Raw genomic sequence first — 16,624 nt, 5'->3', positions numbered from 1 at the left:
CAAAACTTTTGGAAAGCCGGCGAGCGAAGGAGTCGGCAGCGCGCGGGAAAAGTCGGCGGCGCACCTGCACGTGGGCGGACATCTGGCGGCGGGCGTAGTCGGCCCTGCCGTAGTCGTCGCTGTAGCTGTGCGAGTGGATGATGCTGGGCTGGCCCAGGTGGCCGTCGCGGGTCCTGAGGGTGGACAGGTCCTCGCTGCGGGAGAAGCCCCCGTGGGCGAACTGCGGCACGTAGCTGGGGTGCGAGGGCTCCGGCTCGGGGGCCAGGAGGAGGGGCGCGGGGGGCTGAGCGCGCCCGCGCTGCGGGTGCCGCGGCCCGTCCGCCGTCGCCAGGTGAAAGAGGGGATTCTGGAAGGAAAGCGGGTAGCGCATGGCGGCGGCCTGCTGTTGCTGCTGCTGGGACAGCGAGTCGGCGGCGGCGGCGGCGCTCATCCGGCTCGGCCGCAGGCCGCCGGACGCGACGGAGCCGGCCGACAGCCTGCCGCCGGCCCGCGGCTGGCCGCCGAGCCCCGAACCCAGGCCGCCACCGCTCAGCCCCCCGAAGCTGCCCATGCCGGCGATGGAGGCCTGGGAGGAGTTGAGCATGTCCACCGACTGCAGGTTAGACACGCTGTTCATTCGGGAATCCTGGAGGTCCATCATATAGATAGGCTTTTACTGACACTGAGCCGCCCCCGCCCCTCAAACTTTTGACATGAGCGCGGGTGATATGGGTGAGGGTGGTGCGGGCGCCGTCGCCGCCGGCCACTGATGTCGCGACGGCCTCGGAGTATTTGCCGGCAAATACCCCCCGGGATGACAAAGAAACAAGCAGATGTCATGGTACAGTGTCCCCCCGTCGGTTGCGGCCCGCGCAAAGTCGCCCGCTTCTTTACCGCCGAGTCCCTAAAAAATCAGACTTAGGAGCGCGTCCGTGATACGTCGGCGTTTTTGTCCCCCCCCCCCCCCCGATTCTCGCCGCAGGTGGACTTGCTTGGGCGAGTCGTGCCGGGACGTGCCAGGCAGCGCCGAGCTCGACTGGAAGACGTGAAGCAAAATTAACAGCGAGAAGACCGGGGGGGGCAAAGAAGGTCCCCGACGTGTAACCGTCGCGGTTCCCACGGGGCAGCGCCAACAGCGTCGAGGCCTGCCAACAGTTTTATGCTGCCGCTGGATGCGTCGCTGCTCCACCTTCGCTAACAGGAGCCTTCCTTTGGAGGGTTAACACGGCACGTGAACGCTATTACACTTTAGCGCAAAGCTAGCCGACTTACATTGTTTTGATTCAACGTGTTACTGTTTCGATATACGACGTTTAATTTAGCTTTGATTTCTGTGTTAAAACTACCTACATGATATCAACTTTGCATTACATTCATAATAAACATTTGTGAGTCTTGACTTGGAATGCGAGTGACAACTCGAAGCAAGCACGCGTCGCCTCTTAATTGGAGAGCGACTCGAGCGAGCATGTCAACAAGCGCCGCGGAATATTTCAAAAAGGGTTTTAAAATGGCTTTAAATGTGGTTCAAGTTTGTGGGTGGGGCAACGCCTGGTTTTCTTTGTCTCTTTTTAATACAAGACCGCACGTGAATCGGAAACGGATCGGTCCGATTAAACGGGGGCTCACTGTGGAGTCGATCGCGGGAGATTCCGCAGAGTATGACGGCATGCTGCTCATACTCGTCTCCCGGTCGACGGGATGGCGAGCGACGCCCGCGCCGCTCACCTTGCCGTCGGGTTCGGTGATGTCGGAGCTGCTGGTGCAGTAGGCCGGGCTGGAGCGAGCCAGGGGGGGGCGGGACACGTAGAACACATCTTTGGACGGGGCTCGGTGGAGGAGGCGCTCGCGCTCCTGAAAGCTCAACTGGGAGCGGGACGGCATCACCCCGCCGGTGGAGGTGGGGGAAGGCAGGCGGGTGATGTCCATTGAGCTGGCGGATTGGTCCAAATACCCAGAAGACGGGACAAAAAGGGACGCAAGTTTCACAACAAACCATCGCCATTTTACGGTGGCCTAGAAGCGGCAAATTTTGATACACTATAAGATTTCAGAACCACCCCCCCCCCAAAAAAAAAGCACATTTGCATCCATCCAGACTTGCCGAAGGGGCAGCTACCTGTTGAGGTCCCTCATCAGGAGGTTCTGGAAGTCGGACGAGATGCCCCGGTTGAAGGAGGGCCGGGACAGGAGCCGATCCGCCTGCTGGCTGGGCTGCCGCTGCAGGTGCGGGTTGCGCAGGGCCATGCTGATGTCGTTCAGCAGCCGCGGGAGGGGGCCCAGCTTGATGATGGCGTCCTGCCGCACAAGGGGGGGGGGGGGGGGCAGAAAGGTGAGGCGCCTCCACCCCAAACAAACAACAAAACAAGAAACCCAAAAATGGCTGAAAAGCTGAAGGAAAAGAAAATGCATTTGTGACCCCCCCCCCCCCCCCCAAAAAAAAAAAATGTTACAAAAAACAAGGGATGAATTTTGTGGCAAAAATACAATTTTTAATGCCTGATCACAATATGACCTAAAAAATCAAACATGACAAAAAGAGGAATACGCAAAAAAAAAGGATAACTATGACATAAACAAAGAAAAAAGATGTGACCTCAAATTTTAAAAAAGAGACAAAAAGAGATGACAAACTTGACAGAAACATTCGGTAAATGCATCAACAAACCAAAATTTGGGTGAAATGATCAATACGCCAAAGTGACAAAAAGGTTGAATACATATTTTCAATCAAAGAGATCAATGTGACATCAAATAAAGATTTGCCAAACAGCAAAAACATGCGACAAAAGTACGAAAAAAATTGACAACTGTATCAACGTACGGCAGATTTGTCTTTTTAAAAGCGACAAAAAGATGACAACATGAGAATAAATGATCAAAATGTGACCCAAAACAAAAAAAAAAACACAAGATGAAAAAAAACGGGCCCAGCGGCGGGCGGGCTACCTTGCTGAGCTGGGCCATGACCTCCCAGAGGAGACTGTGGAGCACGGACAGCTCCCGGCCCAGGTCGATGTAGCCCTCGAAGGCGCCGGCGTTGCTGACGCTGTCCACGTTGGAGATCTCGTAGAGGAACTGTTGCATGGAGCCCCACTCCATCTCCACAAACTCGTTCATGAAGCACATGTACTCCTCCTTGTTGCCGAACCTCGACGGGAGCGGTCGCACACGAGCACGTCACGTCACCGCTCTTCGTTTCGTTCGTCACAACCAACGTTTATGCTGCGGCGTCTCTGGAAAATCTCCAGCTTGTCTTCAAAACGTCTTTCCCCTTTTAAGACGCTCGAGAAAATTGAAATATTTTCCATCAACGTGGGGATTTCCTGACCTTAAACAGACTTTTGGCCTAATTCCAATCAGGTTTCTGCGCTGACTCGGCAACGGCGTCGGTGCTCTTCAGGTCTTGTTGGACCTCAGTGCGGCTTTTGATCATAATCCACACCACGGGTAGGACTAAGTTTTAACGGTCCTGAAATGGTTCGGGAGTTATTTCATAACCAATGGAAAGAGATTGGGGTCCCTCAAGGGTCAACCCTTGGACCCTTCCCGTTCAGCGTGTGTTTACTTCTTCTTCGGAATTTTCATTTTGACTTTCATAGCTGTGCAGATGACACGCAGTTATGTTTAGCAGTGTCTCCAGATGATTTCAATTCAACTCGGGTGTTGTGTCATTCTTCTAATAAAAGAAATCAATAACTGGATGAGTCAAATTCTTCTTTCAACTGAATCCCAACAAAACTGAGATAATTGTTTGCAAAAAACGCCAATAAAGAAAAGAGGATTTCTGTTAGTAAATACCTGGACTCGCTCTCTTTAAAAAAAACGAAGCCCGGTGTACTCATAAGTTCCGATTTGACTTTCAACAACAATAATAAATCAATTTCTAAAACTGCCTCCGAGAATCTGCAGAACACATCCAAAGCGAAGGCTCGCATGCGCCAAGCAGACCAGGAGAAGCCCACCCGGTACTGTACGTGTTCACCTCGAGTAGACTGGACTCGTGTCACGGTCACGGAATAAAACAGGACGCGACTCACGGCGTGAATAAAATCTAGCGGAACGGGGAAGGGAGCTTTCACCTACTTGGAGAAGTTGGCCAGGTTCTGCACCACTTTGGCGATGAGCGTGAGCGTGCGCGACGTCTGCTCGTCGGGGTACTCTTGAGTCAGGTTGAAGAGCGACGGCGACATGATGGCGGGACAGAGGAAGCGCAGGAAGAGCGAGCCGCTGATCAGCCGGTCGGCGATGTCCTCGCGCCCGCGCTCGGCGCAGCGCACTCGCCACGAGGCGAACACCTCCTTCAGCTCCCGCGGGAAAACGCTGCCGGGACACGGGAGACCTTCAAAATAGGTGACACCCCCGCCCCCGACGACGGTGACTGGTTCTCGAGGAAGGGGGCCGGTTCCCCGCTTCGCACTGTACTTGGCCCCCAACGAATCGATTTTGACGACGTTCTGAGCCCGTGGTTGTGTGTTAAAATTTCCCACCCCGTCGCCGAAATGCAATTTGGACGGCTCGAACGTAACAAACGCGGACTGACCGGCCGCATCCGGCAAACGTGATGCGTCGATGGGAGACGGCGGTCCGGCCGTTGGCCCCGGTCTGGAAGCGCCGCTGAGGAACTCACCAATGGGAAGTGACGATCTTGCAGAGGGCCAACTCGCAGCACATTCTCAGGTTGGCCTGATGGTCGGGCAGCACGGACGGAGGCGTTCGCATGGGGTCCACCTCGCAGTTTTCCTCCGACTCGTACAAGGCCCGTATGAACTCCCCTGGGGGAAGGGCAGGCGATCGTCACCAACCAAAAAGTGCCTCGGGGGCTTTAGTGACTCCATTTGCACGAGGAAGGACTTCAGTCTTCGCGTCTTTCTATCATCTTTGGCCCGATTGCTCTGTTAAACTTGATCGCGCTGGTCGTGCCAGGTGGCAATTTGAAAAAAGGCCTCGAATTGTTAGCCAATGATTGGTTGTTGGTTTGTTTCTCGCATGAAAATAAAATATTGACTGTACTTCGTTGCCAGCTGAACTAAGTGTCGGTTCGAAAGAAGGCTTCTAATGGAGGGGCTTAGTAGTGCAGTCCAAAAATCCACGAGGAGCTTGACATCCACGTGTTGCTTAATTGGTTAATTGGCCGCGCTAACGCTAATTCTCAAATTGAAAAAAATAGAACAGTAAAATCTTTTTTTTTTTTTTTTTTTTTTACTTACACACGGCAGGCGGCGAACTGACTACGACGTCTGGTTGAGGAAATACGCGAATGAACTCGGATAAATGAAGAAATGTAAACAAAGGAGCACGTCGCTCACTTTCTGCTCTTTGCGCCCCGTTTTGCCTTCCTATCAAACGTCTGCCACTCGTGCTGAGGCGTGATAATCGCCTAATTCTATTTGCGGTCAACCCCCCAGGGCAGAAACGTGTAAAAAATAGCTTATGACTCGACAGGAAAATCAAATAGTCTATAACTCTGTCAGCCCCTCCTAGAAAAGGGCCACCTCCGAATAGAAGTTTCGACTATTTTGAAACTGACATCACGAGCGGCACGAGCAAATCATGCAAATCCTTGAGACTCGTATGCTAAGCTAACGTAGCATCGTAACGTAGATCGCAGCGCAAAAATCGAAAGCTCGCGATAAAGACGGAGGACAAACAGGAGCACAGAGCTAGCCTTATAGCCTAGCACTAATGTTAGCCTTTTAGCTAACGAGCCAACAACAGCATAGCGCCGTTCTCTAGACGACAAGAGGTCAACGAAGACCTCGGGGCACGCGAAAGGTGTGCCGGGTTTTTCCGCATGGCCGAATTGCTCCTTCCACGCCTGTATTGATTTTGCTGGGTTTAGATTTTTGGATGGGGAACAAAAGAACCTTGGCACAAGATTGTGCTTATTTTTTCATTTTGGAGCGCAAAATGGGGACGCGGCGCAGGGATGTACCGACCGATGGCATCCTTGAGGTACTTGTGTCCGATGAGCTTGAGGTACTCTTCGATGGCTTTGGTGGCCAGAGTGTTCTCTCTGAAGATAAGGTGCTCCCGGTCAATGAATCGGTCCACCTCGCACATGGCCATGTCTGACAGGAAGTCCTGGATGGACCAAATAAAACGCAGCTTTTCAAAAACATTCCAACGAGGCTTCAGCATGTCAAGTCAGTCTCGACATATTGCACATCCGCACGTCTGGTGAGACTTCTCAGACTTTGATATTTGATATGCGTCTTGTGAAACCTCGCTACAGTAGATCTCAAAAGACGGTGGGACTGACATTTGATTTTTTGGGATTTTCACACATCTCATCAGACTTTGACAAGTCTCGTGAAATAACGACACATGGGGATGGGACTTCCGCGCATTTGGTGATACTCGGACAGATCCACTGAGACGGCTCACCTTGGCTTTTCCGGTGCTCTGCAGGATGTGCACCAGTGCGCAGGCCACCTCCTCTTTGCTCTTGACGCTGAGGACGGGCTCCAGGACGACGCAGAGCGTTCGGTAGTTGTTGGTGATGTACTCGGCGAACTCTTTATAAAGCTCCATGGGCAAGATGTTCATGGTCTGGAAGCGGGACTTGAGGCGCAGGGAGGCGTTGATGATCTTGCCGCCGCCGACCACGCCCGTCCCCTTGGTGAGAACGCTGGGCTGGATGACGGGGTACCACTGCTCCACAAACTGGCGCCCGGTGATGCTGGAGATGGGGATGCTCACTAATCCTAAATAGGTGCTCTTTTCCTTGAAAGGAAGGCAAGAGAGCGTCCTTATTAAAAGTCTCTCAAGATCCGTCCCAGCTCCTTACATCATCCATGATCCAATTCCCACCACGCCGCTCTAATACTGGCCAGATATTTGCCGAGTAGCATCTGCACCAGTCGCACAATCGACACTGTCCCAGATTATCGCAGCGCCAGTCCCTTTAAACTGCACACATTTCTGAAAGTCTTTCACAGCGCTCACTGCGCCGGACTATCTCTCTCTCTTAGTCATTCAAACTGCCCAAATTGCGAGAGGATTCTGCTTCCGATCGCACGCTTGTCAAAAAAAAAAAAAAAAAACAACAACAAAAATTGAAGCGCCATTACCAGCTTACTAGCAATCTTTTATTATTAGTCTTCCCGTCCCAAAAGTATTCAATTGTTGCCGTAGTAGAGCGGAGACCATTTCCTTGTTTGTTCTTGACAGACTCGGCAAAGTAAGGACGATTGTGACTCTGAACCAGGTGGTCCTCGACGGAGTCTCACCTTGCGTCTCTTCTTGTCCGTCTCCTTATAGAGGTGCAAGCGTAGGTTTCGCACGGCGGGCAGGTTGTTGAACTCAAAGTGCTCCCCCCAGAAGACGGTGTCAGTTCGCGGCTTGCTGGTGGTACGGGCGTACAGCATGTCGTCCAGACACAGCTCGCAGTAGTAGCGCTTCTTGGCGGGCAGCTCGCGGGCCTCGATGATCCACAGCTTCAGCACGTTGTCCACGCGCCGACTGTTGTCCTGGAGAAGGGAGGCGGCGTAACCCCGTGAGTGCAAAACGGAACCATCTCGGGCGAGGCCGCGAGACAGACGCGCCGCTAACAAGATGAAGGACGGACGGCTCCATCGCAAAAGACCCTGGGCTATTTTTAAAACACATGCGGAGCTATTTTTAACCCCCCCCAGCACAGTCACTTAGCCGCACATGTCATTTTTGTTGTCGTCGCCGTCATTTCGGGGGCTGTACTGGAGGTGTTGAAGTCTCAAAAGCCTCGGTACCGATAGGGAAGTCTCTTGAGACGTCCCTCGCAAGATATGTCGGTCAAATATGTCAATGTCCGATGACGTCTTTTGAAGACTTGTAAGTCAAACTCAACTGAGATATGTCAACGTGTCTTTACAGATGTCAAAGTGGCACAAAATGTTTCAAAATAGCGAGCGATGTGTCAAAATCTCTGTCCTCACTCCGATGTCGCTGTTCACCAAAAGTCTGGCGAGATATGCCAAAGTATCATGAACTGCACCCAATCTCGTGAGGTACGGCAAAGTGTCGAGATACGGCCAAATCTCACCAGATATGTCAAAGTCTCGTTAAAGTAGCCCAAATTTCGCCTGATTTGCGGAAGTCTTGCGAGAGGCATCAAAGCCTGGTGTGGTGTGTTGCGGTGTCAGTCCGGCAAGCTGTGCAAGTCGCAAGCGACCAATTGCAGTCACCAGATGCAGCATTTCCCAATCATCAATCATTTCCCACGAGACACGTGGAAGCCAACGTGGCATCGATCTTCTTAACCACATGAGGCCGAGTCAAGTCACTTGGGCGCCAATGTCATCGCTGTCGCTGTCGCTGTCGTTTGCAGGCGGGCCGTTTCTTTGCTACTTTGGGCCTAATTAAGAATTAATAATTGAACGTTTGAAAGGGGACGGCCATCTGTTGGCTCACACTGCTCATCTCATTACGGCACTTACAAGGCCACAAGACGAGCGTGAATTGAAGGTGATTCTGTTGTCCTGATTTGAATGTTCTCGTGGGTGTCATTTTCTCTTTCAATTCAGATTTTATTTTCACTGCATAACTATTTGACATCGACTCTCCTGCTGATGAGGGGCTGGTGTCTTCATTCCTAAGGGAGAGAACTCGACTCTGATCCCAGCGCCCCAAAAGTTGAGCAATTCAATATCCGCCCACTTTTGAAATCGTCTTTGGGATTCTGGGAAAGAGGCCGACTCCTGCAAGTGGTGTAACGATTGATCCATTATAGCCGTTTATTGATTTATATCCGCCGATGTTCTCACTGCGCCTGTATCAGTTTTCTCCAGGTACTCCGGTTTCCACCCTCTCTTAAATGAAACCTCTAAACTCGCCGTAGGTGTGACTGTGCGCGAACGGCCGCCTGCGTGCCCTGCGGCCTGCGGTTGGCTGGCGACCAGTCGGGGGTATGCCCCGCCCCTTGCCCAGCTTCAGCCGGGATGGGCCTGAAATGGATGGATTCCTACAATCCGACCGGATCGATCCGTGCTTGTGGAGTTGGCCTTCTGGATGGAAATATTTTGTATCTTATAATATTGGAAATCATTTAAATAGTTTGAAAAGGGAATCAATCCATTGAGGTTTGTACGCTTGTATTTTTTTTCCCCATGAGCACAAAGCGTCGAGGCTATTTTCTTCCTCCTCCTCCTCCTCCTCCTCCTCCTCCTCCTCGTCCTCATCATTCATCGCCATTCTCTTCTTCGGTTCCTCGTAGTCCCCCTTTCCACAGTGGCTCTACTGGTCGGACAAGACACCACAGAACCCGCGTGAATCGTTTCGTAAGCACTTTTGACGAGTTCAAGACGTCGGCCTGTCCGGTGGGTGGCAGATGAGGAGGAGGCGAGCCGGAACTCTTCAGACTCACGTTAGTTCTCCGAGGAGCAGCATACCCAACCGTGTGGACTGCAGGAATCTGGCAGTCCTGCGCTTGGCCCGTGGTTGTGCTCATGGAGCGATCCTGCACAAGCTAAGGTGGAAAACGCTGAGGGCCTATCGTGTCCCCGGACATTTCCAAAAACCTCTTTGACAGCTTTCGCATGTGCCAGTGGCTGGAAGTGATCCTGTTTTCCGAAGCAATCAAGGTCTTCGGCAAAGCCACGCCGGGCTGCAGTCCTGGCAAGCGGCATCCGGTAGAGACCGATCAGAACCTTTTTGGAACACCGAACCATTAAGGCTGGGTCAGTGCCTCAAGAAAGTTGGATCTTGCAGGACTTGCTGGAACTCTCTGACTGGGCATGATTGGAGTTCATAGCTGAGAAATCCAAAAGCTGGGAAACACTGAGGAAGAGTCAGACTCGGGACCAGTTGTGGGGGTGTTCCAGAGCACACCTAAAGAACACGCAGAGTGTGAAGGAAATTGCTGGCCCGTACAAAGCTCTGGGGGGTGCTGCTTTTTTTTACAAGGTTGGCCTCCCTGGGAAGTACACGATCTAGAGCGACCTACACGGGATGCTTCCTGGATTGCTCGGTCGTCCGCTTGTTCAAACGGAACTTCATCCGTTGCAGATGCACGTACCCGAGTTGCCCAAGTCGCCTGCCCTCCATCGGGCTGCGCAGGGAAGGCAGCAACCCGCGACTGCCAGAAAAATGCCAGATCAGCTGCGGCCGAGAGATTGAGATCATCCGTCGCCTCGGGGTGCAGAGTCCGAGTCGCCCATGTGGGCAACAACAAAAAAAAAACCCACCCAATTTGTCGCCTTGATAAGAGCTTGAGAGGATGTGGCCTTTACATCCCTCTGGTGACCTTGAGTAAGACAGCGATACCCTGAAGTGGCCCCCGGAGGCTCAAGTCGTCCCCTCATCGAGTATCTGCCGCTAGCGGTGTCTTTGCTATGTCCACGGCTGTTGGGGAAAAGATTTTGTGTGCGTGTGTCCACGGCGAATAAAATAAAGATGATTGTTCGTCTTCTGGTTGTAGAGTCGGGTGTCGCGGTCAGCCAACGGAGCAGCGACGGAGGCGCAGAAGCACGCGACTGACGACAAAACACCGACGAAGTTGCGCCCGTAGCTGCGGGTAGGCTTGGCTAAGGAGCTGAGGTGGGGAGCCCGGAAGGAGGTCGGCAGGGCAGGCCAGAGGCGGAAAGCGGACTGCAGCTGGAGAAAGTCCAAGGAAGGCCATCTGGAGCTTGGAAGGACACCGGGTGACGTTCTTCATGCCCTGCGCCCACCTGCATTCCCGTCCCGCCGACGTCCACATTTTAGTCCAGAATACACACGCGTTACAATGTGTGTTAACATATTTGGACTCGGATTCGGGCAGCCGTCTCGCCATTTTTTTTTTTTTTTTTTGCACATCCTTGTTCAAATACGATGAACATTTCCCGGCAGGCTCGTTAGATGAGCGCAGGTGCGGGTCATGTGACCAGAATCCAAGATGGACGAATCCCCTCCAAAGTCCGCGCAAATAGAATTCCCGCTGTTTGTCTTTGCCGTGACTCTCAGCCGACGTTTACGCCTCGGCGCTGGAGCCGGGACCCCCGCGGTCGGAACATCTGGTCCGGTTTCTGCCGTCTGCTCATGCCTGCCTCTTGTACGTAGCGTACAATTACTTTTGTCTTCTTTTGTGTGTGTGTGTGTGTGTGCGCATGTGTCGCTAACGCAGAGAGAATTGTGCCATGAGAGCCAGACAAGCAGGAAAGAGAACTTGAACGGCACGGATTGTTGACTGATTGCTTTTGATTTCATTTTATTTATACATGTATTTTTTTTTTTTTTAATTAGTACACGGGCGAATTTCGAGTGAAACGTAGATTTGTGTGCATTGAGCGTAGTCGCACTTTGGGCCAAAGATAGGGGGCAGCACTGAGCTCAACTGGACGACGTGCAGCGTAATCAACAGCAAGATGGCGGGCAGAGAAGGACCCGACTAAACTTCAGTATTATCGGTCATTCGGACAGCGTGCAGTCATGATAATTATAGTAGCAGTAGGAGTACTCGTAGTAATACAGAATTCTGCTCTCGCTTCGTTGTTTTCACGGGTGAGAAGAATTACCGTAAGATTGAAGTTGATTTTCATCAGAAAAAAATTCCATAGCGCTAACTATGAAAACGACTCCAACGAATTTGTAAATGTTAGAACATCAATAAATTGAAATGTTTCGTCTGACTTTTTTCAACTTCTAGTCTGAATTCATTTTTATTTTGGAGGCCATTTCGTAAACGACCGAGCAGGCGAGGTCGCGGTGCGTTCCGGACGATTTTCCCGGGAAGACGGCGGTCACGCACAGGAAGTCACAAAAATGATGAGGAGAAGAAGAAGACGGAGGACAGGAAGGAGAGCGGACGCGACGGCGGCCTCACCTTGTTGGGCTTGACGGCCCTCTGCAGGTTCTCGATCCATTTGTCTCTCTCGGCCGCCGAGCGACACGCGAAGCACTTGGTTCCCGACGCCGTGGTCACCTGAGGCGGCGGCGGCGGCGGCGGCCCCCGCCCACGACAGCCGTTAGTGAGCGGCGGCGGCGAGCCGGCGAGGGAGGGGCTCTCACCTCGAAGCAGTACTCCTGGCCCAGGATGCTGGAGTGCACCGGCTTGATGACGGCGTCCTCGTCCAGCGTCAGGTCCAGCGCCTCGGCCGCGCTGCTGGGCGACAGCAGCGACTCGTGCGAGTGCGACTCCTTGAAGCTTTGCATCAAACGCGTCCTGCGCAGCAAACGCCGCAAGCTCAACGTCTGAACGTTCTTTTTCGGCAAAAGGGGACTGAAAATTACCCTTAACATTCGATTGCGGAAAAACTTTTCACTGTGGAGGAAATTATTACTCTGCTAAATAAATATCGAGCGATACAACAATGGACAAATGATTTGAAAAAGTAAAGGAGTCCAAATGTATTTGGACATTTGTAAAGTTACATCAGTAGAATGTAGAATTGCTTTAGTACAGCTACATTTGTGAAAACTTAAAAAAAAAAAAGTGTAAACCAAAAAAATTACAGTTGTAAAAATGCATTAAAATATTTTTTTTAATTAAGTTTTTTATAAAGTACATCACCCAAATTAATTGGGAAGATATTTTAAGACTACATTGCTAAAAAAAAAAAAATAATTGGAAAAACGAGTCGCATCTTATGAAAAAAAAAAAAGCAAATGTAAATGAGTAAAAAAAAAAAATTCTTTGGTGTAGTTCAACGTAGTTCAAATGTGACTTCATAAAAAAATAAATAATCAATGCCCCAAGACTTAATGAACACTTTTCAGGCATATTTCCATTTGGGAAAAATACCCAGCAAGATAAAAGTCGTGCAGCCATCGCGCTCACATTTTGTCTTGTTGCTGCCACAACTCAAAGCACAATCGGAGCTCAAAGTCGCTCCGAGACCTGCGAGGACGTTCGCGGGGCGTCCGAGTCCCTGAAAAGACGCCTGGGTTTGACTCACATCATTTGGGAAGAAACCACTGGGGCGGGCGTGGCCTCGGAGGAAAGGGGCGTGGCTTACAGAAGGACGCGAAGCGAGGATTCCGGCACGTGACAGCATCGAAAGTCACAAACTGTGACCGAGCAGGCCTCACTCAAAGCACGACACCCGCCCGAACCCTGACCTCAACCCGAAAAGTAACCAGGCGGGAGTCCGCTGACGCTAACCGGAAAGGCCGTCGGGCCCGGACTCACCTGTCCTGGTCGGCGCTTCGGAAGCGAGGCAGGATCATGTGGCGGAAGCTGCTGCTGCGGTCCAGCTTGGGCTGACTCTTGGCCCTCTTGATGGAACCCTTCAACCTCCTGCTCAGGAAACTCTGCGCCGCGCCCCCACCCCCAAAAAAAAAAGAAAACAGCCACAAATTAGCCGGGGGGGGGGGGGGGGGCACCATCGCGGGAACCGGCCAGATGGGAGTTGCCTTCTTGTCCTTTCTGTCACCGACTTACTTGTCGCTTTTTCAAATGTAAACATTGGATGTCGCGGCGCAGCACAGAGGACAAAATATTTGAACGCGTTGCTGAGCTCAAGTGGAACTTCCTTATCGCTCTTCTTTCTTGTTTCTATTTGGCAACTTCCCAATTCCAATAAGCATCTTCAGTACTCGTCGCTACCAAATAAGCGCAAAGAAATATTTCTACCTTTACTACCAAAAGCCAAGCAGCTTTAATGTCATAAAACGTCTTTTTTTAATGACTTAATTACAGCAAAAATCAGATACTTCACAACTTTGACTTTTCTTGTATCACAGTTGGTAGCATAGCATTAGCATTTATAGGCCATTTTCATATCATTTCATCAATAATTTAAAGCAGTGATTCCCAAACAGTGAGCGCTTTTCAGGTGTGCCGTGGGAGGTTATCCAACTTTATGTAATTGCTAAAAAAACATTTATTCCAAGAAATAATGTACCATTATTCATCTATTTATGCCAGCGAGGCACAATGACAAAAAAAAAAAAAAATCCTCTTCTATTAGATGGCAGGAAGTACATCCAGTAATTAATGGATTTACTTTTTCAATTGTAAAATACGTGCCTTGGCTCGAGAAAGGTTTTCCAACCTCTCTGATTTAAAGATCCAATTTGGCCAAAAGGCATTCCATGCAAATAATGCCGCTCGATCCAAAAATGTCACAACCATCTTTGGCATTCAAAGTTGGAAAGATAACATTTTAGAATATGTTTTTGATCGTCGGAAACAATGGCTCGATTTTCAAAAGGACTTTTGACATCTTTCCCGTCACCGATGCAATGATATGAAAAGGAGCTTTAACGCTACGCCAACGCGGTGAGGCCCGTTTGCTTGAGGGCGGGGGTCGGGGGTCGGGGGTCGGGGGCACATACCTCCACCGGGGGCAGCGCTGCGATTAAGCTTCCTCCCGCCGCGGGACTCCGAGCGCCGGCCCTCCGGTCTCCGCCCCAGTACGAGAAGGGGGGGGGGAGGAGGCCGAGCGGGGCAGGGGGAGCGACAGGCGAGGGGAGAGGGGCGGCGAGCGGGGCAGCAGGGGGGGGGGCCGCCGCCGGCCACCTCGCAGCCCCGCCGGCGCAGCCTGAGGGCCGACGACGCGGCGGGGGCGAGCGGGGGCGGGCGGGCGCGGGGCAGCGAGAAGGAGCAGGCGGGGGGGTTACTCACGGACTGTCGGAAGGGTTGAAGGGGGGCGGTGGGGGGGACGTCCATGCTGGGCTGCTTCCCCGTGGCGATGCTCTTCCGCCGAGGTCGGTGATCTGCCGGCGCCGCAGAGACCAGAAAGACGTCAGCAAAGCGCTTCCGCGTTCCAGAGTTGCCGTCAAACGCCGCAAAATAGCAGTTCGCCGCGATTGGCTAGTTGAACTTTGAATCTTGTTTGTTTGACCTCTCTGTGAACGACCTGGCCCGTGTCTGGTTTTGGTTTTATGATTATTATTCAGAGCGCGAGTGGGGGGTGCTGTCCATGGTGCTGAAAAAAAAAACCACCACCAAAAAAAAAAAAAAAAAAAAACGGATTTCCTCCCAAATGTCTCTGTAAAGAAGACAGTCGTGAGGACCGGGGTTCAAATCCCGTCCCCGCCCATGTAAAGTTTCCATCTTCTCCCTCTGCCTGTGTGGCTTTTTCTTTTTTTTTCTGGGTGTTCCGCTTTCCTCCCACGTCCCAAAAACATGCATTTATTGCATTAGATGAAGACTCGAAATTGCGCAAAGAAAATGTAAATGCGTGTGCAAATGTTGGTTTGTTTACTGTATGTGTGCCCCGTGATTGGCTGGTAACCAGATCAGGGTGTACCCCGCCGTCTGGGATAGGCTCCAGCACTGCCGTGACCCTTGTGAGGATAAGCGGATGGGTGGATGTCTCTCTCTAAACCGAGCCACGTGCTGCTTCTCCAGCAAAACATCGGCATGTCGGCCATATTGAATGTGGCGGCGCTCTCCCGTAAACAAACGCAAGTCAAAGGATGGACCGAAAGTGAGCGCTTGCCTCTCATTCGTACGCGAACACATTTGGGATAAAGACACCAAAGCAACACGTTTCATTTTTACTCCCGTATAGTGTATACGTGAATATTTCTAATCGCAGTAAAAGTGTCCCATACGTTGGAAAAACACAAATTGTCGCCGTAGGGAGAATCCTCGCCTCTCCGAGATGGCTGCTTTTCCAAAGTGTTGCATTAGGCCGTTTTAAACAAAACGTATCAACGTCAACTATTTCCACTCGCTATTTGTCAAAAAAAAAACAAACAAACAAACAAAAAAAACGTCCGGTCTTTCACTGTCCATGTGGTGCCGGCCAGTTTGTGTGGGACGGAGTCACGACACAACAACACGGTTCACGGGTTTGTCCTCGAACTTCAACTGCTTCGTCGGGTCTAAAAATAACAGACCACGTGGGGACAGACCAATAGAAACCATCTGGAACACTAAAAGGATGAAATTGAGGCCATTTTCTAGTGAGGCACTGAAAATTTCAGTTGGCAAAAATGGCCCAAAACTGCATTTTGAGTTTTCGGACAAAAGACTTTTGTCAGCCAAACGAGATGGCCGAAACAGAATGTTGCGAGGACGTCGGTAAAGACTGCGCACACGCCGTCATATTCCACGAAAAAATAAATATGCCACGTTGGTGATCGGTAAAGAAAGACGAGGAGAATGCGGACAAACCGTGCAAATTGGAAATTTGGGGCGGGGTGAGTCAGATTCGACCGCGGCCGATCCACCGAACTTTCCCGCGTGAACAATCGAGTGGAAAGCGCTCTGGAGACGTCCCGCCGGGCCGAGCGGTCCACAGCTGAGCGGCAACGTGGGAATTGTTCAGCTTTCAAAGCCCGAGCGGGCGAGTACAAGAGCGATAAACGCCAATCGCCGGCGTGTAATTAAGGCCGTGTTTCTTTTCAGACTCGACGTGGGCCCGCTATTAAGCGCGGCGTTCTTCTCGACAGCGGGACAGACGGCATCCGCGTTCACGCCCACGCGCCGCCAGCGACGTCCAATTACCGCTGACATTTTTTCCCCTTTTTTTTTGCCACGCTTTACTTGGACGAGAGCAACAATAATTTACAAAAAAAAAAAAAAAAAGGATGAGGAAGAAAATTGCGCCGATGGTTGGCCAGGTCGTCGGGTTCCCCGTGGAAAGGGCAAAAATGACGACTCGCGCCTCCCGTTTGAACCCGAGAGGCCCAAAGTGAGCCCCGAGCCGCCGCCAAAAACATCTCCCGGTGTTGCTGCGCGCTCGACCTTCACTGTCGGCGCAAATGACTCCGAGACGTGAAGTTTTGCTTTTAGGGA

General features: G+C 51.6%; 1 protein-coding gene across 1 annotated transcript in view; it reads right to left on the bottom strand.

Annotated features, from left to right (window-relative positions):
- The window catches only part of syngap1b (synaptic Ras GTPase activating protein 1b), a 77,067-nt gene that overhangs the window by 22,881 nt on the left and 37,562 nt on the right, over positions 1–16,624 (bottom strand). Inside the window, 15 exon segments of the mRNA XM_061820539.1 lie at positions 65–625; positions 1,708–1,912; positions 2,099–2,277; positions 2,929–3,130; positions 4,066–4,302; positions 4,610–4,754; positions 5,919–6,063; positions 6,367–6,705; positions 7,212–7,451; positions 11,759–11,857; positions 11,944–12,097; positions 13,064–13,185; positions 14,212–14,310; positions 14,313–14,426; positions 14,429–14,592. Coding sequence (XP_061676523.1) covers positions 65–625; positions 1,708–1,912; positions 2,099–2,277; positions 2,929–3,130; positions 4,066–4,302; positions 4,610–4,754; positions 5,919–6,063; positions 6,367–6,705; positions 7,212–7,451; positions 11,759–11,857; positions 11,944–12,097; positions 13,064–13,185; positions 14,212–14,310; positions 14,313–14,426; positions 14,429–14,592 — 3,005 coding nt within the window.

The sequence above is a fragment of the Syngnathoides biaculeatus genome, chromosome 5 (assembly GCF_019802595.1).
Source record: "Syngnathoides biaculeatus isolate LvHL_M chromosome 5, ASM1980259v1, whole genome shotgun sequence".
Classification (NCBI taxonomy): domain Eukaryota; kingdom Metazoa; phylum Chordata; class Actinopteri; order Syngnathiformes; family Syngnathidae; genus Syngnathoides; species Syngnathoides biaculeatus.
Note: the sequence above shows the minus strand (reverse complement) of the source record. Positions and strands in the feature narration are given on the sequence as shown.